General features: G+C 43.9%; 1 protein-coding gene across 4 annotated transcripts in view; it reads right to left on the reverse strand.

The window, feature by feature from the left end:
* Positions 1-24757, reverse strand: part of LOC110502410 (Golgi-specific brefeldin A-resistance guanine nucleotide exchange factor 1) — a 125220-nt gene that overhangs the window by 9443 nt on the left and 91020 nt on the right. For 2 of the 4 annotated variants that reach the window (XM_036959756.1, XM_036959754.1), the window contains exons 8-32: positions 23840-23894; positions 23344-23424; positions 19966-20113; positions 17822-18012; positions 17533-17713; positions 17083-17294; positions 16887-16985; positions 16541-16735; positions 16124-16319; positions 15838-15975; positions 15635-15723; positions 15223-15425; positions 14785-14908; positions 12845-12970; positions 11361-11443; positions 10907-11143; positions 7655-7748; positions 7387-7563; positions 6990-7054; positions 6654-6777; positions 6463-6534; positions 6251-6345; positions 5939-6092; positions 562-787; positions 179-336 (exon numbers count right to left, since the gene is read on the reverse strand). In XM_036959756.1, coding sequence (XP_036815651.1) covers positions 179-336; positions 562-787; positions 5939-6092; positions 6251-6345; positions 6463-6534; positions 6654-6777; positions 6990-7054; positions 7387-7563; positions 7655-7748; positions 10907-11143; positions 11361-11443; positions 12845-12970; positions 14785-14908; positions 15223-15425; positions 15635-15723; positions 15838-15975; positions 16124-16319; positions 16541-16735; positions 16887-16985; positions 17083-17294; positions 17533-17713; positions 17822-18012; positions 19966-20113; positions 23344-23424; positions 23840-23894 — 3523 coding nt within the window. The remainder of the gene's footprint in view (positions 1-178; positions 337-561; positions 788-5938; positions 6093-6250; positions 6346-6462; positions 6535-6653; positions 6778-6989; positions 7055-7386; positions 7564-7654; positions 7749-10906; positions 11144-11360; positions 11444-12844; positions 12971-14784; positions 14909-15222; positions 15426-15634; positions 15724-15837; positions 15976-16123; positions 16320-16540; positions 16736-16886; positions 16986-17082; positions 17295-17532; positions 17714-17821; positions 18013-19965; positions 20114-23343; positions 23425-23839; positions 23895-24757) is intronic. The other 2 variants (XM_036959755.1, XM_021580428.2) reach the window with 2 other exon arrangements.

The raw sequence follows: 24757 nt of genomic DNA on the forward strand, positions 1-24757 counted from the left end.
TGAGATGTGCCGTATGTTGAGGCATTGAGAGTATTGACTGACATTGATATGACAAAATAACACACAAGTTTCACTATTACTCTCAATGCTATGAAGATCTCTGGAATTGATCGTCTGAGCACTTAAAAGAAAAGCGTGTGCATGTGACGTGGAAGTGTGTGTGGGTGGGGGCTCATACCACCAGCCATCCGCTGCTAGTCACGTCCACGTCAGTGACAGAGCGGGGCATCCTGGACTTTCCATGCTCTGTGTAGACCTCAGAGTCTGACGTGTACCCCCGGTCCAGACTCACCTCACTGAGGTGGTGGAACGACAGCTCACTGTCCGACTGGGCACCTGGAACAAAGGTGGAAACGGGAAATTAAAACCACAGTTTACCAGACATAAAAACGCACCACTTAAAAGTGTGGATGTGTGCCCCCGTAATATAACAGCTGAGCTGTTTGTATAAAATCAATACAATTGACCATAAACGTGTAGATTTTTTTTCTCAGCAGCTAAGGCCAACAATGTAGCCTACCATTCCACGTGATGGTTTGTGTAAGTAAGTTAAAGGCTGACCTGTGTCGATGTCTGGGGTAGTGGAGGTGACCTTGAAGGAGGCGGGGGGTTTGATCCCGGCTCCGATGCACTCAATTAGGGCGAAAAGGGTGAACCAGTCGTCTGTGCAGTGGATGTTGGCAGCGTTGGTCTTAAGCAGCTCATGGAGGCCATAGGCCACCTCCCGGCTAACCCGGGCCAGGACGTGTGGTTTCATCATCAACAGGAGACGCAGGGACAGCAGCACCTAGAGATGCGGTGGTAGAGGGGTTAAGGGGACGCGGTTACTTTAAAAGACCAACTGCTTGAACTGGCTGCAACCTCAATCTCACCGATTAGGGAAGTAAAGTATGTTCCTTACAAACAAAGTTCAATTTATATAAAGACAGTTTTAGGTCTCACAGTTCTGCTAGGTCTCACTGCACGTTTGAAGAGACAAGAAGATTAGACGAACAAATGTAAGATTTGTGACAAATACGTTGTGGGGAAGCAAAAGGAAGAAGAATACACTATTAGTTTACCGTAACAATGTCCATCTGGGTTAGAGATAAGATTGAGAAAGGGGAGCGAAAGATAGTGCTCCATTTGCTTGAACACTGAAGGAAACTGGGATCCACATGACCAAAACAACCTCTTTTGCACAACAGTTAGTAATTTCTCATCCTTTTCACACTAAATGCAAATGCGGAACACTTCTTTTGCTAATCAGACGCAACTCTGAATCACAAGACACTTTTTGCTAAACCGTAGACAACGCTCTACATAAGACACAAATCAATTGGACCTCTATATCAGGTGGTGTCAGAGGAAGGCCCTAAAAATGGTCAGACTCCAGCCACCCAAGTCATAGACTCGGCAAATGGTACCGGAGCACTAAATCTGGGACCAAAAGGCTCCTGAACAACTTCTACCCACAAGCACAAGCCATAAGACTACTAAATAGTCTGGATAGCTATTTGGTAAACTATCTGCATTGACCATTTTTGTACTAACACTTTTTGACTATGCACACCCACACACTGGACTCTACCCACACATACAGTACAGAGCCTTCAACAAGTATTCATACTCCTTGACATTCCACATTTGGTTGTGTTACATCCTGAATTCAAAAAGGATTACATTCCAAAAAATCTCACTCATCTACACACAATACCCCCATAATGAAAGTGAAAACACGTGTAGACATTTTTGCAAATGTATTTAAAATGAAATACAGAAATATCTAATTTGCATAAGTATTCACACCCCTGAGTCAATACTTTGAAGAAGCACCTTTAGCAGCGATTACAGCTGTGAGTCTTTCTGGGTAAGTCTCTAAGCCCTTTCCACACGTGGATTGTGCAACATTTGGCCATTACTCTTTACAAAATTCTTCAAGCTCTATCAAAATGGGTTGTTAATCACTGGTAGAAAAACATTCAGGTCTTGCCATAGATTTTCAGGAACATTCACTGTCTTCTTGGTAAGCAACTCCAGTGTACATTTGGCCTTGTGTGTTTTAGGTTATTGTCCTGCTGAAAGGTGAATTTGTCTCCAAGTATCAGGGAGACCAGGTTATTGCTTGTGCTTATCTAGTTTATTTTTCTATCCTGAAAAACTCCCCAGTCCTTAACGATTACAAGCCTACTCATAACATGATGCTGCCACCACTATGCTTGAACATTTGGAGAGTGGTACTCAGTAATGAGTTGTATTGAATTTGCCCCAAACATAACACTTTGTATTCAGGACAAAAAGTTAACCTGTTTGGGATAGGGGGCAGCATTTTCACGTTTGGATGAAAAGCGTTCCCAGAGTAAACTGCCTGCTACTCAGTCCCAGTTGCTAATATATGCATATTATTAGTATAGATAGAAAACACTGAAGTTTCTAAAACTGTTTGAATTATGTCTGTGAGTATAACAGAACTCATATGGCAGGCGAAAACCTGAGAAAAATCCAACCAGGAAGTGGGAAATCTGAGGTTTGTAGTTTTTCAACGCCTATTGAAAACAGTGTCTATGGGGTCAAATTGCACTTCCCAAGGCTTCCACTAGATGTCAACAGTCTTTAGAACCTTGTTTGATGCTTCTACTATAAAGGAGGGGCTCATAAGGGCTCTTTGAGTCAGTGGTCTGGCAGAGTGCCACAAGCTCGTGACGTTCATTCACGTGAGCGTTAGCTCGCGTACCATTGCATTTCTGAAGACAAAGGAATTCTCCGGTTCATCATTTATGTCCAAATTCCTCCTTGTTGTTCACGCGTTCAGCCCAGTAATCCAACTTCATGACGCGCGATCACTAGGTGCAGACGAAAAGTTCCGTTACAGTCCGTAGAAACATGTCAAACGATGTGTAGAATCAATCTTTAGGATGTTTTTAACATAAATCTTAATGTTCCAACCGGAGAATTCCTTTGTCTTATGGTTGAAAAATGAACATTAAATTCTCTGGCAACAGCTCTGTTGGACATTCCTGCAGACAGAATGCCAATTGCACACTCCCTCAAAACTTCAGACATCTGTTACATTGTGTTGTGTGACAAAACTGCACACATTTGTCCCAAGCACAAGGTGTAATTTTGTATTTATTTTTTTATACCTTCAGTTATGAACAAATTCTTATTTTCAATGACGGCCTAGGTGGGGCGGCAGGGTAGCCTAGTGGTTAGAGCGTTGGACTAGCGTGGGTTCCCTGAACTGCCTGTTCAGGGGCAGAACGACAGATTTGTACCTTGTCAGCTCGGGGATTTGAACTTGCAACCTTTCGGCTGCTAGTCCAACGCTCTAACCACTAGGCTACCCTGCCGCCCCACCTGTCAGGCGGATGGATTATCTTGGCAAATGATAAATGCTCACTATCAGGGATGTAAACAAATTTGTGCACACAATTTGATAGAAATAAGCTTTTTGGAACATTTCTAGGATATTTTATTTCAGCTCATGAAACATGGGACCAACACCTTACATGTTGCATTTATAGTTTTTTTCAGTGTATCTACCTCAATTTCCTCATACCCCTGCACATCGACTCAGTACTGAGTCGATGTACAGTACCAGTCAAAAGTTTCTTAAGTTTTACTATTTTCTGCATTGTAGAATAATTAAATAACGATTAAATAACACATGGAATCATGTAGTAACCAAAAAAGTGTCAAATCAAAATGCTTGATTCTTCAAAGAAGCCAACCGATGCCTTGATGACAGCTTTGCACACACTTGGCATTCTCTCAACCAGCTTCACCTGCAATGCTTTTCCAACAGTCTTGAAGGAGTTCTCACATATGCTGAGCACTTGTTGGCTGCTTTTCATTCACTCTGTGGTCCAACTCATCCCAAACCATCTCAATTGGGTTGAGGTCGGGTGATTGTGGAGGCCAGGTAATTTGATGCAGCACTCCATCACTTTCCTTCTTTGTCAAATAGTCCTTATACAGCCTGGAGGTGTTGGGTCATTCATTGTATGTTGAAAAACCAATGATAGTCCCACTTAAGCGCAAACCAGATGGGACGGCATATCGCTGCAGAATACTGTGGTAGCCATGCTGGTTAAGTGTGCCTTGAATTAAGTAAGTAATTATTAAGTAAGTCACAGACAGTGTCACCAGCAAAGCACCATCACACCCCCTCCATGCTTCACTGTGGGAACCACACATGCGGAGATCATCCGTTCAACTACTCTGCGTCTCACAAAGATGTGGCGGTTGGAACCAAAAATCTCAAATTTGGACACATCAGACCAAAGGACAGATTTCCACCGGTCTAATGTCCATTGCTCGTGTTTCTTGGCCCAAGCAAGTCTCCTCTTATTATTGGTGTCCTTTATTGGTGGTTTCTTTGCAGCAATTCGACCATGACGGCCTGATTCACACAGTCTCCTCTGAACAGTTGATGTTGAGATGTGTCTGTTACTTGAACTCTGTGAAACATTTATTTGGGTTGCAATTTCTGAGGTGCAGTTAACTCTAATGAACTCTGGGTTTTCCTTTCCTGTGTTAGTCCTCATAAGAGCCAGTTTCATCATAGCGATTGATGGTTTTTGCAACTGCACTTGAAGAAACTTTCAAAGTTCCTGACAATTTTCGGATTGACTGACCTTCATGTCTTAAAGTAATGATGGACTGTCGTTTCTCTTTGCTAATTTGAGCTGTTCTTGCCATAATATGGCATTTACCAAATAGGGCTATCTTCTGTATACCAACCCCATCTTGTCACAACACAACTGATTGGCTCAAACCCATTAAGGAAAGAAATTCCACAAATTAACTTTTATCAAGGCACACCTGTTAATTGAAAAGCATTCCAGGTGACTAACTCATGAAGGTGGTTGAGAGAATGACAAAAGTGTGCAGAGCTCTCATCAAGGCAAAGGGTGGCTACTTTGAAGTGTAGTAACACTACATGATTCCATATGTATTATTTCATAGTTTTGATGTCTTCACTATTATTCTACAACGTAGAAAATAGTACAAATAAACAAAAACCCTTGAATGAGTAAGTGTCTAAACTTTTGACTCGTACTGCATGCTATCATTGCTCATTGTGTATTTACTCCTTGTGTTACTATTTTTTTTCTCCCCCCTATTATTATTTAGGTATTTCATTGTTTTCTGCATTGTTGCGAAGGGCCCATAGGTAAGCATTTCACAGTTAGTCTACACCTGTCCTTTACGAAGCAAGTGACACAATTTGTATTTGAATTGTGTTGTCTTTTTTCCACGTTAAATAACAATAACTCGCATAATATTATATTTGTACCACCAACCTGTAAACTACCTTTGCATAATTAGTCCATAACTAGACATGAAAGTGTTTTCCGGTGAGTTATTTGGTTTTCCATAGGTTATAAAGTAGATCACATTCCATTTGTATTTTTTTAAATAATACTGAGAAAAGTGTTCAAGCAATCAAGAGAAGCTGTAATGATATAGCAGTTCAAGGTCAATAGGACAGTCACATAATAAACACTATTGAGGTTACAGGCCAGGGCATCAAGAAACCAGATCCCTCTTGGAAAAAAAGATTAGACCAGTTAAAACCTGGATAATCAAACTGTCCCACTGATCAACACAGACTGGAAGGTAGTTCATTGTGTGCCTTGATGCCCGAGCAAATACAACAATTGAGAGAAACATCTGACACCAGCAAACAACTATCACAGGAAGCATCCTTTGTGACTTGTTATACAACAAATTGAAGCCTTCTTTTTAATAGCTTTTAAGACTAGGCCAGATAAGACCAATTGCAATGGTTAAAGGACATTGACCTAACAAAGCTGAGTGTGTCCCCATCAGATGTAAGACTCATTGGATCAACAGTCCAATCATCCAATCACTCAGTGCTATCACTGCATAATTTCTGCGTTAATGCAACGATGCACTCCTAGATAGTTTGGTTTTCCCTTTTGTGTGCGTGTACCTGGGAGCTGATGTCCTCTCTGCGCAGCAGGCGGATGGCCAGTCTGATGAGGCCCACCACAGCCCTCTCCACCAGGAAGCAGCTCTCTGTAGCCTGGACACACAGGTGGCACAGGTGATCTCGCACCGTCTGCCATACACACGACACACGGTCCCTAAACACACACACACACACGATAAGGACTCGATAGCATAACAAAGCCCGATGTTGAAACAGATGATTTGACTGATGTCATTCCTAATGGACGTGGGACAAAACACACTGGCCCTGACTCAAAGCAAACATTCTACCCTTTCTTCCCTCTGGCTGTACCTGTTCTCCATGACTATGCGTAGCAGCATCTCCAGGCAGAACGCAGCATCCTCCTCATCGTATGTCTCCTCATCAGGTGTGACTGAGATCAGGGCCTGTCCACAATAAACATCTCTTAGAAAACAATACTAGAACGTTTTATACTCCCTGCATTTTAGTAATTAATATTCAGACAATGCATAGACAATATTTGCCTGTAATGTTATGATTACCTTCATCAGCTCCTGTAGAGACTCCAGCTGCAGGAATTTACTCTCTGTGATCAGCTTCTCTGGGTCACATTGCTGGAGGGGGAGTGACAACCCCCCAAATGTTTTTTATTAATAAAACAATTAAATGCACTATATGAAATTATCAACAGAGGCAATTTGGATGAGTGTGATGGGTGTTGTAGTTCTGGTACCTTGATACAGAGCATGGCTGCCTGCTTGGCCTCCTGGTTCTCAGTAGAGGGCCCACGTTGACCAGACTGCTCCGCTCCACTCAGTGTCAGCCAGTTCACAAAGCTCAGCACCGCAGACTCACCCCTGGGAGAAAGGGAGGAAGACATAGAGATGTCAAACACTTTAAAAACACATGTAATGTTTAATGTAATGTTTAATGATAGCCACCCATTTTACAACATGGAACTGGATTTAAATGTCAGAAAAGCTCTAGGTTTTTTTTTTTTAAGTGAAAGAGCTCAGCCTGGTATTTGAGGGAAGCATATGATGTGACATGATTTTAAGGTGACTTTTACCGATTTGACGGTGTCTCTTCTCTTTGAAGGGAGATCGTTCCATTTGGCTCCACAAAATCCTCCACCTGAATGGATATAAGCACAGAAACACCACAGACATTCAAGAAGGAAGTCATGTCTAGATTAATATCAGTAGGTGGCAGTATAACATTCATAATGTCTTACAGAAGAGTCCGCAGTCTTCCAAATTCAAACAGAGAACCATTTCATCCAGCAAAATGAATGGAAGGTTTGAATGTTCCAAAGGTACTCATAAACATGATTGAGGCCATTAGTTTTTTCTGACCCTGTAACCTGACCAGGAAAAAAAATGCTCACCCTTTCTGGTTACATCACAACAAGGTCAGGAAAATCTCCTGTCCCTGACCATTGTCAGTAATAAAGAAGCAGTTCTGACCTCCACCATGGCCTTGGGCAGCAGCTCGGCTCTGAACAGCTGCAGCATGGAGTCCATGATGTTTTTCCAGCCCTCCCTCAGTATGTCACCATGCCGGTGGGCCAGGTGGAACATCGTTTTCGCCGCTATCTGTGCCTTCCCGTTACTCCCAAACACTGTGGGCAGGTTCTCCACCGACTGTATTGAAACCATCCAGTGGAAAAAGTTAGAATACTCTAGTGCACTAGTTGAAATGCAAAGGTTCCCACATTTGAAATTAAGCACTTACCTCACTGCTGAGCGTTGTAAACTTGCAGAGGGAGATGATCAAATTATCAAAAACATCACTGAATCCATAATGAGCTGATATCATAGCACATTTCCTAAAAGGAGAGAAACAGATCATCAAGTCTCGCTCTCATTCGTTGCCTTCCCCAAGGAACCCTTCTTCAGCATCTCCTCAGAGCCACATCGCTGGGCCCAGGACCATCTGTGACTCGTTTCAGGAATCTAGGTGTATGTCGTGCGTCACTACTTCACAGGAGAGCCATTTGAACATACTTTTTAAAAATCAAAATGCGTTTTTTGGCAGAAATGCCGTCTGGAACATGTGAACTTTCATGTGCTTTAATAACAAACTTGTATGCCATCTGTAAATACGAATACAATTGTTAAATTATGAACCTAGTTGGTTTAGCCACAGAAAAGTTTTGAAATCAGTGGAAATAGAGTATGATCGCTAACGAGATGGAGAAAATGTTGGCGTCTGATTGCAAGTATGCTGACTGAGTCGAAAAGGGAACACATAAAAGGCTGTTACATCTTCAAACTAAGGGCAACCATTGAGTCCGTGACAGAGGGAGAAGCGTCCATCCACGTAAGAGAGTCTAGCTAGCTACATTTTCAGATATTATACGTTTTTCTAATTTTGTCAGAAAATTGTTTTCCTTTCAAGTTAAAGTGTACTGTTAGCTAACTGGCTAGCTATTTATTTGAGACTAAATTGATTTTATTTATGTATTACATTAAGTTAAAATAAAAGTGTTAATTCAGTATTGTTGTAATTGTCATTATTACAAATATACATACACACACACTTAAAAATCGGCCGATTAATCGGTAACGACTTTTCTTGGTCCTCCAATAATCGGTATCGGCGTTGAAAAAACACTTTCGGTCGACCTCTACTCTGGATTAGAGGTCGACCGATTATGATTTTTCAACAACGATACTGATTATTGGAGGACCAAAAAAAAGCAGATACCGATTAATCGGCCGATTTTTAAAATATATTTGTATTAATGACAATTACAACAATACCGAATTAACACTTATTTTAACTTAATATAATACGTCAATAAAATCAATTTAGCCTCAAATAAATAATGAAACATGTTCAATTTGGTTTAAATAATGCAAAAACAGAGTGTTGGAGAAGAAAGTAAAAGTGCAATATGTGCCATGTAAGAAAGCTAACGTTTAAGTTCCTTGCTCAGAACATGAGAACATATGAAAGCTGGTGGTTCCTTTTAACATGAGTCATCAATATTCCCAGGTAAGAAGTTTTAGGTTGTAGTTATTATAGGAATTATAGGACTATTTCTCTCTATACGATTTGTATTTCATATACCTTTGACTATTGGATGTTTTTATAGGCATTTTAGTACTGTCAGTGTAACAGTATAGCTTCCATCCCTCTCCTCGCCGCTACCTGGGCTCGAACCAGGAACACATCGACAACAGCCACCCTCAAAGCAGCGTTACCCATGCAGAGCAAGGGGAACAACTACTCCAAGTCTCAGAGCGAGTGAAGTTTGACACGCTATTAGCGCGTACCCCGCTAACTAGCTAGCCATTTCACATTGGTTACACCAGCCTAATCGCGGGAGTTGATAGGCTTGAAGTAATAAACAGCACAATGGAAGAGCTGCTGGCAAAACGCACGAAAGTGCTGTTTGAATGAATGCTTACGAGCCTGCTGGTGCCTACCATCGCTCAGTCAGACTGCTCTATCAAATCATAGACTTAATTATAACATAATAACACACAGAAATACGAGCCTTAGGTCATTAATATGGTCGAATCCGGAAACTATCATTTCGAAAAAAACAAAATATTTATTCTTTCAGTGAAATACGGAATCGTTCCGTATTTTATCTAACGGATGGCATCCCTAAGTCTAAATATTGCCGTTACATTGCACAAACTTCAATGTCATGTCATAATTATGTAAAATTCTGGCAAATTAGTTTGCAATGAGCCAGGCGGCCCAAACTGTTTCATATACCCTGACTCTGTGTGCAATGAACGCAAGAGAAGTGACACAATTTCACTTGGTTAATATTGTCTGCTAACCTTTCTTTTAGTTAAATATGCAGGTTTAAATATATATACTTCTGTGTATTGATTTTAAGCAACGAGTCTTTTTTCGCGAATGTGCACCGCATCGATTATATGCAACGCAGGACACGCTAGATAAACTAGTAATATCATCAACCATGTGTAGTTATAACTAGTGATTATGATTGATTGATTGTTTTTTTATAAGATAAGTTTAATGCTAGCTTGCAAATTACCTTGGCTTCTTCCTGCATTCGCGTAACAGGCAGGCTCCTCGTGAGGCAGGTGGTTAGAGCGTTGGACTAGTTAACCGTAAGGTTGCAAGATTGAATCCATAAGCTGACAAGGTAAAAAATCTGTCGTTCTGCCCCTGAATAAGGCAGTTAACCCACCGTTCCGAGGCCGTAATTGAAAATAAGAATGTGTTAACCGACTTGCCTCGTTAAATACATTTGTTAATTAAAAAAAAATAATAATAGGCAAAATCGGCGTCCAAAAATACAGATTTCCGATTGTTATGAAAACTTGAAATCGTCCCTAATTAATCGGCCATTCTGATTAATCGGTCGACCTCTACTCTGGATAACATAAAAACAGCCTAACCAGCTCTGCCAGGGCAAGTAAAATGGTCAGAGTGAGCTCTTCTCTCATTTGTGTCAGGAAGCAGCTAGCAAGATAGCCAACGTTAACCAGTTAGCTTGTGTGCTTGACTGCTGTCAGGTCAGAAAGCTCTGAAGCTCCGAGAGCGAAACGCTCTGAATTTACAAATGGCCAATCTGGCAAGGCTCTGAGTTTATGAACGCCCAGAGCACACTCTGGCACTCCAGATTAAATGTACGAACACACCCGTAGTATCAACCAGCCTTTAGTCTAGAAATCTTTGGTTGTTTAGTACATAGACTCACATGTGAATCCTTAAAGAGATCGGTGGGGCTAAAGCTTAAAGGTGTGAACGAAGCTGAATGGGTGTAGACAAAGAGCTCTTCCAGTAGGTAACAAAACATTTAAGGGTAATTTTCTCAAAAGTGAGATTACAAGTTTATCAACTTTCAAAGCATAATTACTTTCCCAACTGTAGTGTATGACATACCATGTTCTATCTCTGAGTCTCTACTTTTACTCAATGTAAATAAAAAAAAAACACAATTTAAAATGTTGATACATAAGACCGGTCGGTCACATCTGAGTAGGCCTAGTGTACCTAAAGCCAGCAATGGCCTTCTGGATGATTGTGTCGTCCAGGCTCTTGTCGAAGACGTAGGAGAGGGCTGCGATGGTGGGCCCCCAGGTCATGGTGAACAGGTCGTGGTCGTAGCTGCCGGCAGGCACATGGAGGAAGACCCCCTCGGAGGTGGCCCCCCGGTGGAGCAGAACGTTCCATACATAGTTCTCCTTCACCAGGCCAGACTGCTCGTCTGGCATCACTATCTCTTCATTCCTACACGACAGAGAATACCATGATTGCTAAGGCAACTTTGATAATCTAGGGTGGGTCGTTTGACATGGAAAAAAAACCCAGACATAACTTACTGTCAAAGTGCCAACGCTGAAACAAATAAGTACATCCTCTTGAAATTAAGATTGATTTCCTTCATCTTGTGTGTGTGTACGTCACAAACATTTCTATATAAGATCTACATACGACTATGGCTTACTTGATTGCATTGTAGATGTCCTCCAGCATATCCTGATCAAAGTCTGTATTTCCATTCACACCCTTCAGATTCTTCTTGAATTGCTGGGGGGGGGGGGGGGGGGGGGGCAGAAAGACAGTTAACACTGATAATATGGGAATCAGGGCACCCTCATCACATCAATCATTGTGGAGCACAGCCAGCTAGCCTGGCTCTGGTATCCAATGCTTTGGCATGCAATGATCTTGCTAATTGAGCATCCAACAATTAAGGGGGTAGGGGTCCAAGCTTTACCAACGTATGTGTCACTTAATACGGTTAGGTGTGGTGTTAGTCAAACAGGATCGAGGCCAAGAGCCACAGCAAATAAACACATTCACCGTGTGTTGACTGATCGAATCAAGGCTCCTGGTTGGCTGCGTGCTTTGGCTAATGGCAGGTAAACCAGAGGGGAAACTCGAGATGCTTTGCAGCGGGATGGACAGACAGAGAAATAAACAAAGTGAGGGCTCAGGGTCGGCGTGGAGCAGACAACGGTAACAATAACCTCCACAGACACAAAGCAGCTGGCCGTGATGCCTGCCAAGTAATCATGGGACTGACAGCCAGAGACAGCAGAGCTGTTTCCACACCGACATATTTGTTGAAGAGCTACATTGTTGCACTATGCACTAGCTGAATATAATTCCGAGCAATAGCATCTTTGACTATTGCCATGAGCCTCACAGAGTATCGTATCATGGCATTTGACAATTGCCAATGACAATTGGAGAGGTCACATCGTAAGAACTTTCATCCGTAATAACGGTGTTGTTATATACTGTGCTGAGAGTCAGTAAATGAACGGTGGGAATTTCATTGCCCTCTAAAATTTCTTATCTAAGGTCACAATTCCAAATGGCAACCGAGGATCGGGTATGTCTTGTGTGGGAGAATGGCCCACCATAGGCCTCTTCAGAACCCTGCCCATGGGACTTGTGTTTAGTCTTCAGGTGCTGTCACTCACACAGAGAGAGGGAGCCAGGACACCACCCATCCTCCCCTCCCTATCCTCGCCCACCCCCTCACTTCTCCCACCCCTCCAGTCACGTCCCCTCTCCCTCCTCACTTCTTCCACCCCTGACTAAGTAGGATGACCTAATCCCATAGACCACCACTGGGCACAGCTGTTACTGGAGGTCGGCTTTCTTCAGACCATCAGAGGGTCTGGAAGAACCAGCACAACCAGGGTGTCTAAAAGGGGCCTCTTGTGAAACCCATCGCTGCATGGCACAAAGCGCTCATAAGAGGTGATTCATATCATATCTAACATGTGGGTTATAGGTGCATTTCTGAACATTTCAACTTAAGACAAAATAAGATCGGATAAGATTTTGTTTTGTAGTAGTAGAAAACTTAAATTGGTAGGAATAGTAACTTAGTCCATTTATATCAATAAAATATATTTTAAATATAAAAATAGTGAGCGAGTTTTCATGGGAAATAAATAGTGTGTGTGTGTTTACCTCAATGGTCATGGGGATGTTCTGCTTGCGCACATTGTTGTTGTGCTGGTCCGTGTTGAGCATGATGACAGCATAGGCCAGGGCGAAGCCTGCGTCATTGGTCATGAAGGGAGAGCCGTTCACTTTCTACACACACAGGGAAAGACACACTAATATAACCCTCTGTCCATAGAAATACTTTCCAGGTCACGAGGGCAACCCTCTCTGGTTATTTAAGGAGCAGCCAGTGGCCCTGCTGGTTGTGTCCCCCTGCCCTCGACAGACAAACCGGCTCTGTTTATTATGTATGTCTAGTCACTTTACCCCTACCTACAAGTACATATTACGTCAACCTCAACTAACCTGTAACCCCGCACACAGACTCTGTACCCCATGTGTATAGCCTCATTGTTATTTTTGTGCTACTTTTTTTTAATACAATTTTAAGTTTATTTAGTAAATATTTTCTTAACTCATTTTTGTTAAAACTGCATTGTTGGTTAAGGGCTTGTAAGTAATCATTTTACGATAAGGTTGTACCTGTTGTATTCAGCGCATGTGTAGAAATCAAATCAAATGTAATTTGTCACATCAACAGCTGAATTCCAGATACACACAACAATATAACAACCTTTGGGCATATCAAAACATCTAAACTCAGCAAAAAAAGAAACGTCCCTTTTTCAGGACCCAAAGATAAATCGTAAAAGTCCCTGCTCATCTGCTGAACATGTCTTAGGCATGCTGCAAGGAGGCATGAGGACTGCAGATGTGGCCAGGGAAATAAATTGCAATGTCCGTACCGTGAGACGCCTAAGACGGCGCTACAGGGAGACAGGACGGACAGCTGATCATCCTTGCAGTGGCAGACCACGTGTAACAACACCTGCAAAGGATCAATACATCCAATCATCACACCTGCGGGACAGGTACAGGATGGCAACAACAACTGCCCGAGTTACACCAGGAACGCACAATACCTCCATCAGTGCTCAGACTGTACACAATAGGCCGAGAGAAGCTGGACTGAGGGCTTGTAGGCCTGTTGTAAGGCAGGTCCTCACCAGACATCACCGGCAACAACGTCGCCTATGGGCACAAACCCACAGTCGCAGGGAAGACATCCTCCTCCCTCATGTGGTACTCTACCTGCAGGCTCATCCTGATATGACCCCCCAGCATGATAATGCCACCATCCATACTGCTCGTTCTGTGTGTGATTTCCTTGGGGGAAGAGTGGGATAACATCTCACAGCAAGATCTGGCAAATCCATGAGGAGATAGTACTTAATGCAGCTGGTGGCCACACCAGATATTGACTGTTACTTTTGACCCCCTTTGTTCAGGGACACATTATTCCATTTCGGTTAGTCACCCGTCTGTGGAACTTGTTCAGTTTATGTCTCAGTTGTTGAATCTTATGTTCATACAAATATTTATACATGTTAAGGTGCGAGGACTTTTCTTTTTTTGCTGAGTTTATATTTGTCCTGCTGAAAGTGCAGTCACAACTGCTCAATAGTGGAAAGAGACGTGTGTGTGCAGTAAGAATATCTGTGAACTCATTCAAGGCGATTGTGTATGGACAGGGAGACTACGAAAAGACATTACAATAAAATATTTTCCAGGTCACGAGGACGACCCTCTCCGGTTATTTAAGGAGCAGCCAGTGGCCCTGCTGGTTTTGTCCCCCTGCCCTTGATAGACAGGCCGGCTCTGTTATGTCAGCCTTGCAGTTGCAACTTTATCCTGTTCCCCCAATTACCTGAGTGACTAATGTCCCTGTCCCTGATTCAGATCAGGGTCACAGTTCCACTGGACGTAATTACATGATGATAGGGACAGTTGGTGGCAACGATTGCCTTGCTGTAATGGAATAAGTGTGTCCCTCCCTGTGCCGCTGTGCATGTGTGTGAGGAAAAAGAGAGAGTCTTCCAAGGGGGGTAAGGCAGCTGACTTACATGCCAGGTGTCTGTGAAGGTTTCCAAAAGTCTATGGATGACCGGAGCCTCTCCTGGCAGTCTGAAGGCCTCCAGATACAGACGCAGCGCCTCGTCAATACGCAGCCCTCGGAAGGTGAACGTGCTGCACGTGAGAATGAGTATAATTCACTAATATGGATATTCTGAAGTATATTCTTCAGTTTCCTGTCAGGTCTTTTTACTCAGCTATACATATCCATTTGTGTACTGCATTTTATAATTGTTAGGGATTAAAGACCATTTCTAGGGTTCAACTAAATAAAACGTCACTGCTTCACTTCACTGCGACACTGCACTAGTAACCCGAGCCAAGCTTCAGTACAATTCAATGAAGGAGCAGATCCAACTGGTTGTACATCTTATTGCATCTTATTGCTTATTGCTGCCCGGTAATAAGAAGAAGACTGGGGCTCGTACTTGACGAAGCTGTCCAGTAGCTCCATGTATTTGCGGTCACTAATGAACTCTCCGATCTGCTTCTTGTCGAGGCGGGGGTTCTCCCGGAGCCACTGGGCCACCTCGTTGTTGTCCATGGGGCTGCTGAGGAGACCCTTCTCCTGCAGAAACTGGATGCCCTTCTTAGGCTTCTGGTTGAACTGCTCTGTGCCGCTGTTCAGCAGCTGGAATCGTACAATATAAATATGATCACTTTATCTTAGCGACACAAAGCGGGTCGAATCACAACTTGAGATCCACAAGCAGACTCAAACGCCATTGTTGTCAATGCATGGTTTATGTCAAAGTCTGAGTTACAGGACGTGTGGAAACATCATTAACGGCCAAGCATAAGTCATTTAAAACAGATGCACAACAAAATCATAAAACATACCTTCTTTTTATTTCTGATGTCCAACAGCTCTTGAGAATCAGGTAAACAAGACGAGAAGCGATGTGGCTTTTTTGGTTCTTTCTTCTCAGCTAAAATAAAAATACAATTTTCACTCTTAAATCAATTTCATTCATGTCTATGAAACTGAATGCTAACCCAGTGCTTGAGGAGACCTGGCCACTGGTTAGTAAAATCAAACTTACCTGGTTCTGTCTCCTCCTGGTCTTGTCTGCCCAGTCTCATCTTCTCTGCCATCAGGTGCCCGCTGGTAGGTGGTAGGGGCACACTGTCAGCCTCTGGAACATTCTGACCGTTGGCACTGTTCACCTGCCTGCTCGCTTCTACAACCACATCAGAAAAACATTAATGAATAACCCTCAATACACATCTGATACAACCATTGTCAATGTAAATGACGGACAAAGACCATTATAGTATAAGACCATCAAAGCAGAAAGTAAATCAAGTGTATGAGAGCAATCGGCGTACCCGTGGTTGTGTCTGTACGGTCGTTGGTTGAGCACTCCCCTTCTGCCAACACCATTTCTGCCGAGTGGTCCTGCTGAGTGGTTCTGTTGAGCACCTTGGCCTGGCAGTGGGCCTCAGTGCTGTCAATCACAGTGAGTAGGGCCTCTAGTGAGAGGAGGTGGGTTGTGTAGAGCTGTCCGGACACAGGGAAGGCATTCTGCAAGACAACATGACACAAACACACCATAGATCAACAAAAGAGAACAATGTTCCCCTGAAAATGAAAAGCATGGAGCGTGACAGTGTGCATCAAAAGGAAACAAATGAAGTATTACGCCTTGACTGAACGGGAAAGTAAAGTAAACAAAACCCTAAGCTCTCCGGAGTGATCATCAAGTGAGTGTGAGTGGCCAGAGAACAGGCATCATCAGTTCCCACCTTGGAGAGCAGCTTGGTGAGGTCTTCAAACAGGTTTGAGCAGTAGAAGTCACAGTCATGATTGATGTAGAGCTCGGTGACGAAGCTGGGGATCCTCGAAAGCTGCACCAGGGCCTCCAGGGCCATCTCCTTCATCTCATAGGGCATCTTCATGTTCTCTGACGTGATGATGTTCATCAGCTTCTTCAAATACATCTGCAGAATGTGAGAAGGTGGTTAAGTTAGTCACTCTGTTCAGCTGCTGGTTTTTAACATGACTCAGCTTGTGTGTGGTTGTGTCAAACTAGTCATTAGTGTGTGAACACTTGTGACAATATCAAATGCAAAGATGAACACTCCCAAGTACCTCGAGCTGAAACTTCAAATGTCCTCGCATGCTCTCAAAGAGCAAGAAGCACGCTCGGATGGAGGCGGCATACAGGTTCATACGGTCCACACTTAGCAACTGAAATAGAAATAAACAACACGGTCGTTACCTTGTATTGTGTTGAACAGACGCAATTGAAGTTTCCCCTCCTGAACAAACCTGTGGTGTACAGTACCTGAAAGAGGTGTCTGCAGAGCTCGTCTTTGACCAGGCCCAGCAGTGACTGGTAGGGGGCGATGTGAGCCGCCTCCAGAGCCACGGTCAGCAACTGCAGGCCCATGTGCATCATGGCGTCCGTGTTGTGGCGGTCATGGGGGTTGGTCAGTGAGATGAGGAAGCGGAAGAGCTCCCGCAGACAGGGCAGGGAGTAGGGGATGAGAGCCGCACCTGGGAGGTTAGGAAAATACAACATGACAGTTAGGAGAGGATTCAAAGCCATCATTTGGGTGAGACGCCAGGTTGGGGTGAGACACGGGATATAAAAGGAGACACGCAGAGACAAGTTGTGAGACATGGGTTGAGACGTGATGAGACATGAGGAGAGACATAAGGAGACACACAAGGTGAAATGCGAAGTGGAAAAGGGTGAAATCCAAACAATGCTGGCGGTGGTGGGATGGCTCACCATCCTCACCGTCTCTCTGTGTTTGCTGTGGTGTGAAGCGGACTCCTCGGGGGTTGACATAGTCCATGTCATGTAATGAGGCTGAGTCCGAATGCTCCGTCACAGATTCTCCGTCCTCCAGGACCTCAGGGATGGACTCCACCGAGGCTGACTGGGCATGCTCCACCTGCCTACCCTCAGACTGGCAGGGGAAACAGAAACATCAGCGTATGAACATTAATGAGCACGAACGAAGACTAGGAATATGCAAAAAGTGACATAACATAGCTGATTCCAGTGTCGCCCCCACCTGAGTGTACAGGTGTCCAGCCTCTGTGGAAGGGGTGGTGGCGGCAGAGCTGCTCTGGTCCAGGTCTGTCAGGTCCTCTCTGGAGGTGGCCTTGGAGCAGGTGTCCAGGCCACTGTCTGTGGGGATGGACATGGAGGAGGCCACGCTGTCTGAGGCAGACAAATTATCCTGCTCAATGAATGGGACACCACCTGGTAGAAACACACAGACCTGTGTTAGCTACATAAGCATTTTTTGTTGAAGATCATCTAGACTTATCCATGCTATTCATCTCTCCGCTTTAAAATGCTTGACAGTATAAATGTTAATATATCTATGAGGTTTAAGTTTAATAGAGACATACAATGAAGCCCCCTTTGACCAAATATGATTTTCTAAGCTGTTCTTTACCGAAGAGGCATTTGTTATTGATGTGTGGCGGGGGGGGGGGGGGGGGGGGGGGGGTGCATTGATAATGTTTGATCAATTGTCTGTCTTCCGGTTATTACAACGCGGTCGACTTAGGGGTTCGAGTATCGGCCGACTGTCTGTGCCCTTCCTTAGATACCTTCTATGTCTATCCCACCGATCTTGTTTCTAACACGATCTGAAAAAACAATAAAATGTGTGAAAAGAAAATGTTCATAAACTCAACAACAAAAAAAGTCCCTTTTTCAGGGCCCTGCCTTTCACAGATAATTCGTAAGAATCTAAACTTCACAGATTTTTTTTTTCACACTTTTTCCCCATGCTTGTTAAATTAAATTAAATTAACCATAAACAATTAATGAACATGCACCTGTGGAACGGTCGTTAAGATACTAACAGCTTACAGAAGGTAGGCAATTAAGGTCACTATTATGAAAACTTAGGACACTAAAGAGGCCTTTCTACTGACTCTGAAAAACACCAAAAGAAAGATGCCCAGGGTCCCTGCTCATCTGCGTGAACATGTCTTAGGCATGCTGCAAGGAGGCATGAGGACTGCAGATGTGGCCAGGGAAATAAATCGCAATGTCCGTACTGTGAGACGCCTAAGACAGCGCTACAAGGAGCCAGGATGGACAGCTGATCGTCCTCGCAGTGGCAGACCACATGTAACAACACCTGCAAAGGATCAATACCTCCGTACATCACACCTGCGGGACAGGTACAGGATGGCTACAACAACTGCCCGAGTTACACCAGGAAAGCACAATCCCTCCATCAGTGCTCAGACTGTCCGCAAGAGGCTGAGAGAGGCTGGACTCAGGGCTTGTAGGCCTGTTGTAAGGCAGGTCCTCACCAGATATCATCGGCACCTATGGGCACAAACCCACCGTCGCTGGACCAGACAGGACTGGCAAAAAGTGCTCTTCACTGACGAGTCGCGGTTTTGTCTCACCAGGGGTGATGGCTGGATTCGCGTTTATCGTCGAAGGAATGAGCGTTACACCGAGGCCTGTACTCTGGAGTGGGATCGATTTGGAGGTGGAGGGTCCGTCATGGTCTGGATCGGTGTGTCACAGCATCAACGGCCTGAGCTTGTTGTCATCGCAGGCAATCTCCATGCTGTGCTTTACAGGGAAGACATCCTCCTCCCACATGTGGAACCCTTCCTGCAGGCTCATCCTGACATGGCCCTTCAGCATGACAATGCCACCAGCCATACTGCTCTTTCTGTGCGTGATTTCCTGCAAAACAGGAATGTCACTGTTCTGCCATGGCCAGCGAAGAGCCCAGATCTCAATCCCATTGAGCAAGTCTGGGACCTGTTGGATCGGAGGGTGAGGGCTAGGGCCATTCCCCCCAGAAATGTCCAGGAACTTGCAGGTGCCTTGGTGGAAGAGTAGGGTAACATCTCACAGCAAGAACTGGCAAATCTGGTGCTGTCCATGAGGAGATGCACTGCAGTCCATAATGCAGCTGGTGGCCACACCAGATACTGACTGTTACTTTTGATTTTGACCCCCCCTTTGTTCAGCGACACATTATTCCATATCTGTTAGTCACATGTCTGTGGAACTTGTTCAGTTTATGTCTCAGTTGTTGAATCTTGTTATGTTCATAAAAATATTTACACATCTTAAGATTGCTGAAAATAAACGCAGTTGACAGTGAGAGGACGTTTCTTTTTAGTTTAGTAGAGTTAGAGTTTAGTTAGAGTTTACAAGATTGAGTCTCACCAGAGAGGTTGTTGTTGCTGAGGGTGGTGGTAGGGGCCTGCTCCAATCCGCCCGAGGCACTTCGCACCATGTGGCGGGGGGGGTGGGGCGAGCGCTTCTGCTTCTTCCACTTTGACGACTCACTCATCCCACCAGCACGCATCTTCAGCTAAAACCGGTAGAACACACACAGTCAGTACACAAATACACAAAACCACTGGCTGTGCTCTTGGCTAGAGGGTGTTGTAATATCATCATATATTGTACAGATGATGGTATCAGGTTAATCTTTTAAAGGTAATAGGATCCTTTTCCATACAGTATTTGGACAGTGCCCCAGTATAACACAGTCTTAAAACAGAAAGTCATACACAGACGTCTGAAAAAACAACACTGTTTACTAACAGATGAGATTGCATAGCAGTCACCCCAATGGCAAGATACAATATCTGTACGAAGGTGGAATAAGAAAATTCAACAAAAAGTCCCACAGGATTAAACACAAGAAACAAATTCAAGCAGCCACAATGAAAAAGGTCATGGCATGGTTTTGTTAGTGTACTCCAACACTTTATAATGAATCTAACTACATCAATACATATGCAAATTGTATTTTGGTTTAAAAAAAATTGCTCCTTAGCATTGTGTATGAATCTTTAGAAGTGGGTGGTTAGTGGGTTCAGAATAAGAGGACAGGAGGGGCAGGGAAGATGAGGAGGAGGGATGGTCATTCTCCAACTGAGTCACCAGTCATCTCCTTACCTGCACTCGTTTGTTTTTCCACAACATATTGTAAGCCTCAGGAGAGAAGGGGGCAGGTGCCCGTGATTAGTGATGGACGACATGTCAGCAGCAGCACACAGACAAGGAACTCACTCAGTGATGCATAGGGTGTAGGGGGGGGGGTTCAAACAGAGTACCATGCAAACCCCACCGGGATGGGCTTGTTTGGGGAAGAGGGTAGCGGGTTACGGGGGGGGGGGGGGGGGGGGTCGACACAGGCAGGCTCCATACGGAGACATTCACAAATGAGCAGGCCAAACCAGACAGCACAGTGAAGCGCAGGCAATCAGACAGAACGGCAAACTTCACATTGTAACTGCTCAAGCTGACATTTTTTTGACACCCCAATTTCGATCTTGTCTTATTGCTGCAACTCCCCAACAGGCACGGGAGGTGAAGGTCGAGTCATGCGTCCTTGGAAAAACACGACTCGCCAAACCGCGCTTCTTAACACCGGCCGCTTAACCGGAAGCAGGCTGCACCAATGTGTCCGAGGAAACACTGTTCAACTGACGACCGGAGTCAGCCTGCAGGTGCCCAGCCCACCACAAGGAGTCGCTAGAGCGCAATGAGCCAAGTAAAGCCCCCCCGGCCAAGCCCTCCCCTAACCCGGACGATGCTGAACCAATTCTGCGTTGCCCTATTGGACTCCCGATCACGGCCGGTTGTGATACAGCCCGGGATTGAACCCGGCTCTGTAGTGACGCCTCTAGCACTGATGCAGTAACTTAGACCGCTGCGCCACTCGGGAGGCCCCAAGCTGACATTTCTGGTGCCCATCAACATTTGTATTTGTACACATGGAGTCTAGGTTTGATGGGGTATGACTGAAATAAAAGTGTCACTTGTGTTCTTCTCTACTGTTTGTGGTATGAAGCTAAATCAGAAATGCCAGGGAAATGTCCAATCCAAGCCACACGATGCATACAGTGCATTCGGAAAGTATTCAGACCCCTTGACTTTTTCCCCACATTATTACATAACAGCCTGATTCTAAAATTGATTCAATTGTTTTCTTCCCCCCATCAATCTACACACAATACCCCATAACGACAAAGCAAAATCTGGTTTTAATAATTTTTGGAAAAGTTATTAAAAATAAAAAAACTTAGATATCACATTTACGTAAGTATTCAGACCCTTTAATCAGTACTTTGTTGAAGCACCTTTGGCAGCGATTACAGCCTTGAGTCTCCGCGGGTATGACGCTACAAGCTTGGCACATCTGTATTTGGGGAGTTTCTCCCATTCTTCTCTGCAGATCCTCTCAAGCTCTGTCAGGTTGGATGGGGAGCATCGCTGCACAGCTATTTTCAGGTCTCTACAGAGATGTTCAAATCGGGTTCAAGTCCGGGCTCTGGCTGGACCACTATAAGATTTTCAAAGACATCCCGAAGTCAGTCCTGCGTTGCCTTGGCTATGTGCTTCGGGTCATTGTCCATTTGGAAGGTAAACCTTCGCCCCAGTCTGAGGTGCTGAGCGCTCTGGAGCAGGTTTTCATCAATGATCTCTCTGTACTTTGCTCCCTTCATCCTGACTAGTCTCCCAGTCCCTGCCACTGAAAAACATCCCTATAGCATGATGCTGCCACCCCCATGCTTCAACTCAGGGATGGTGCCATTTTTCCTCCAGACGTGACGCCTGGCATTCAGGCCAAATAGTTAGATCTTGGTTTCATCAGACCTGAGAATTTTGTTTCTCATGGTCAGAGTCCTTTAGGTGCCTTTGGCAAACTCCAAGCGGCTGTCATGTGCCTATTACTGAGTGGCTTCTGTCTGACCACCACCATAAAGGCCTGATTGTTGGAGTGCTGCGGAGACGGTTGTCCTTCTGGACACCATCTCCTGTCTCGGAGCCCTACGGACACATCCTTGACATCATGGCTTGGTTTTTGCTCTGACATGCACTGTCAACTGTGGGATCTTATATAGACAGGTGCCTTTCCAAATTATGTCCAATCAATTGAATTTACCAAAGCAGTTTCCGTTTGCAGCGAACTCCAATCAAGTTGTAGAAACATCTCAGGGATGATCAATGGAAACAGGATGCACCAGAGCTCAATTTGGAGTTTCATAGCAAAGGATTTGAATACTTATAAGGTATCTGTTTCTTATTTTTAATAAATTTGCAAACATTTCTAAAAACCTGTTTTCGCTTTGTCATTATGGGATATTGTGTGTAGATTGATGAGGAAAAGAACAATGCATTTAACAGATTTTACAATAAGGCCGCAACGTAACAAAATGTGGACAGAGAGAAGGGGTCTGAATTCTTTCCAAATGCACTGTATATAGAAATGGGTATGAATACATGAACAGTCTGAAATAAAGTAATTTGTCGTACAGCCTGAAACCATTAACCTGTATTTATTTTCATTTAAATTAAATCTAATTGAGTGGGATAAAAATAAATAATCTAACCACAAAATAATTAAATATCTTCTTAAGTTGTTAATAATTTATGTGAAATTTATGAAATTCCTTTAAACCCAGGTTACAAGAAAATGCTAAAATATCCCTAAAATGCACTCATGCATTCACTCCAGATAGCCATGCTATTCTGGCCTATTTCTATGCACTCGTTGAAAGCCAATCGAAAGGTGTTTTTAACAAGTACCCTCTCTAAGCCCCTCTGATTGATGTTTTTAGGCTGCTCTGTACAAATAAGATCCTGTGTGTTCAGGATACAGGATGGGATCTGTGGGAGGGAACACAGGGAAATATGCATTTTGTAAAGAGGAACTCAAATAAAAATAAATAAAAAAAATGCAGCATTTAATGAGATGGCGGTGATATTGGGAAAAGCACGCCAACACGATGGGTGGAAGCAGAGGGAGCGAAAGGCATATTGGGTATGCAGTTGCAATTCTACACGTCAAGACAAGATATTATTATGGACTGTTTTGACAGTTTTCTTTTTGGCCGTGGGGGAGCAAAGTCCTAGCAAAAAGAGGTGTTGTTGCGGTGGACATCCCTGTAGAGTACAATGATTATTCACAGCACCATGGGAATGACAGGAACCAGGAGGAGAAAAGGGGAGGGGGTGATGCAAGAAAATCAGTAATAGCCAGACAGTACTGGCACATTCAACATTAAGCCTAATTTGATTTTACCTTCTTCATGTTGGCGCCCACAAAACTTTTGGCCTCCTCTTTAAACTGGGGTAGTCTATAAAAAAAAGAGAGGGGGGATGTCAATTATCAGACTTATACAGTGCCTTGCGAAAGTATTCGGCCCCCTTGAACTTAGCAACCTTTTGCCACATTTCAGGCTTCAAACATAAAGATATAAAACTGTATTTTTTTGTGAAGAATCAACAACAAGTGGGACACAATCATGAAGTGGAACGACATTTATCGGATATTTCAAACTTTTTTAACAAATCAAAAACTGAAAAATTGGGCGTGCAAAATTATTCAGCCCCTTTACTTTCAGTGCAGCAAACTCTCTCCAGAAGTTCAGTGAGGATCTCTGAATGATCCAATGTTGACCTAAATGACTAATGATGATAAATACAATCCACCTGTGTGTAATCAAGTCTCCGTATAAATGCACCTGCACTGTGATAGTCTCAGAGGTCCGTTAAAAGCGCAGAGAGCATCATGAAGAACAAGGAACACACCAGGCAGGTCCGAGATACTGTTGTGAAGAAGTTTAAAGCCGGATTTGGATACAAAAAGATTTCCCAAGCTTTAAACATCCCAAGGAGCACTGTGCAAGCGATAATATTGAAATGGAAGGAGTATCAGACCACTGCAAATCTACCAAGACCTGGCCGTCCCTCTAAACTTTCAGCTCATACAAGGAGAAGACTGATCAGAGATGCAGCCAAGAGGCCCATGATCACTCTGGATGAACTGCAGAGATCTACAGCTGAGGTGGGAGACTCTGTCCATAGGACAACAATCAGTCGTATATTGCACAAATCTGGCCTTTATGGAAGAGTGGCAAGAAGAAAGCCGTTTCTTAAAGATATCCATAAAAAGTGTTGTTTAAAGTTTGCCACAAGCCACCTGGTAGACACACCAAAC

The sequence above is a fragment of the Oncorhynchus mykiss genome, chromosome 23 (assembly GCF_013265735.2).
Source record: "Oncorhynchus mykiss isolate Arlee chromosome 23, USDA_OmykA_1.1, whole genome shotgun sequence".
Taxonomy (NCBI): domain Eukaryota; kingdom Metazoa; phylum Chordata; class Actinopteri; order Salmoniformes; family Salmonidae; genus Oncorhynchus; species Oncorhynchus mykiss.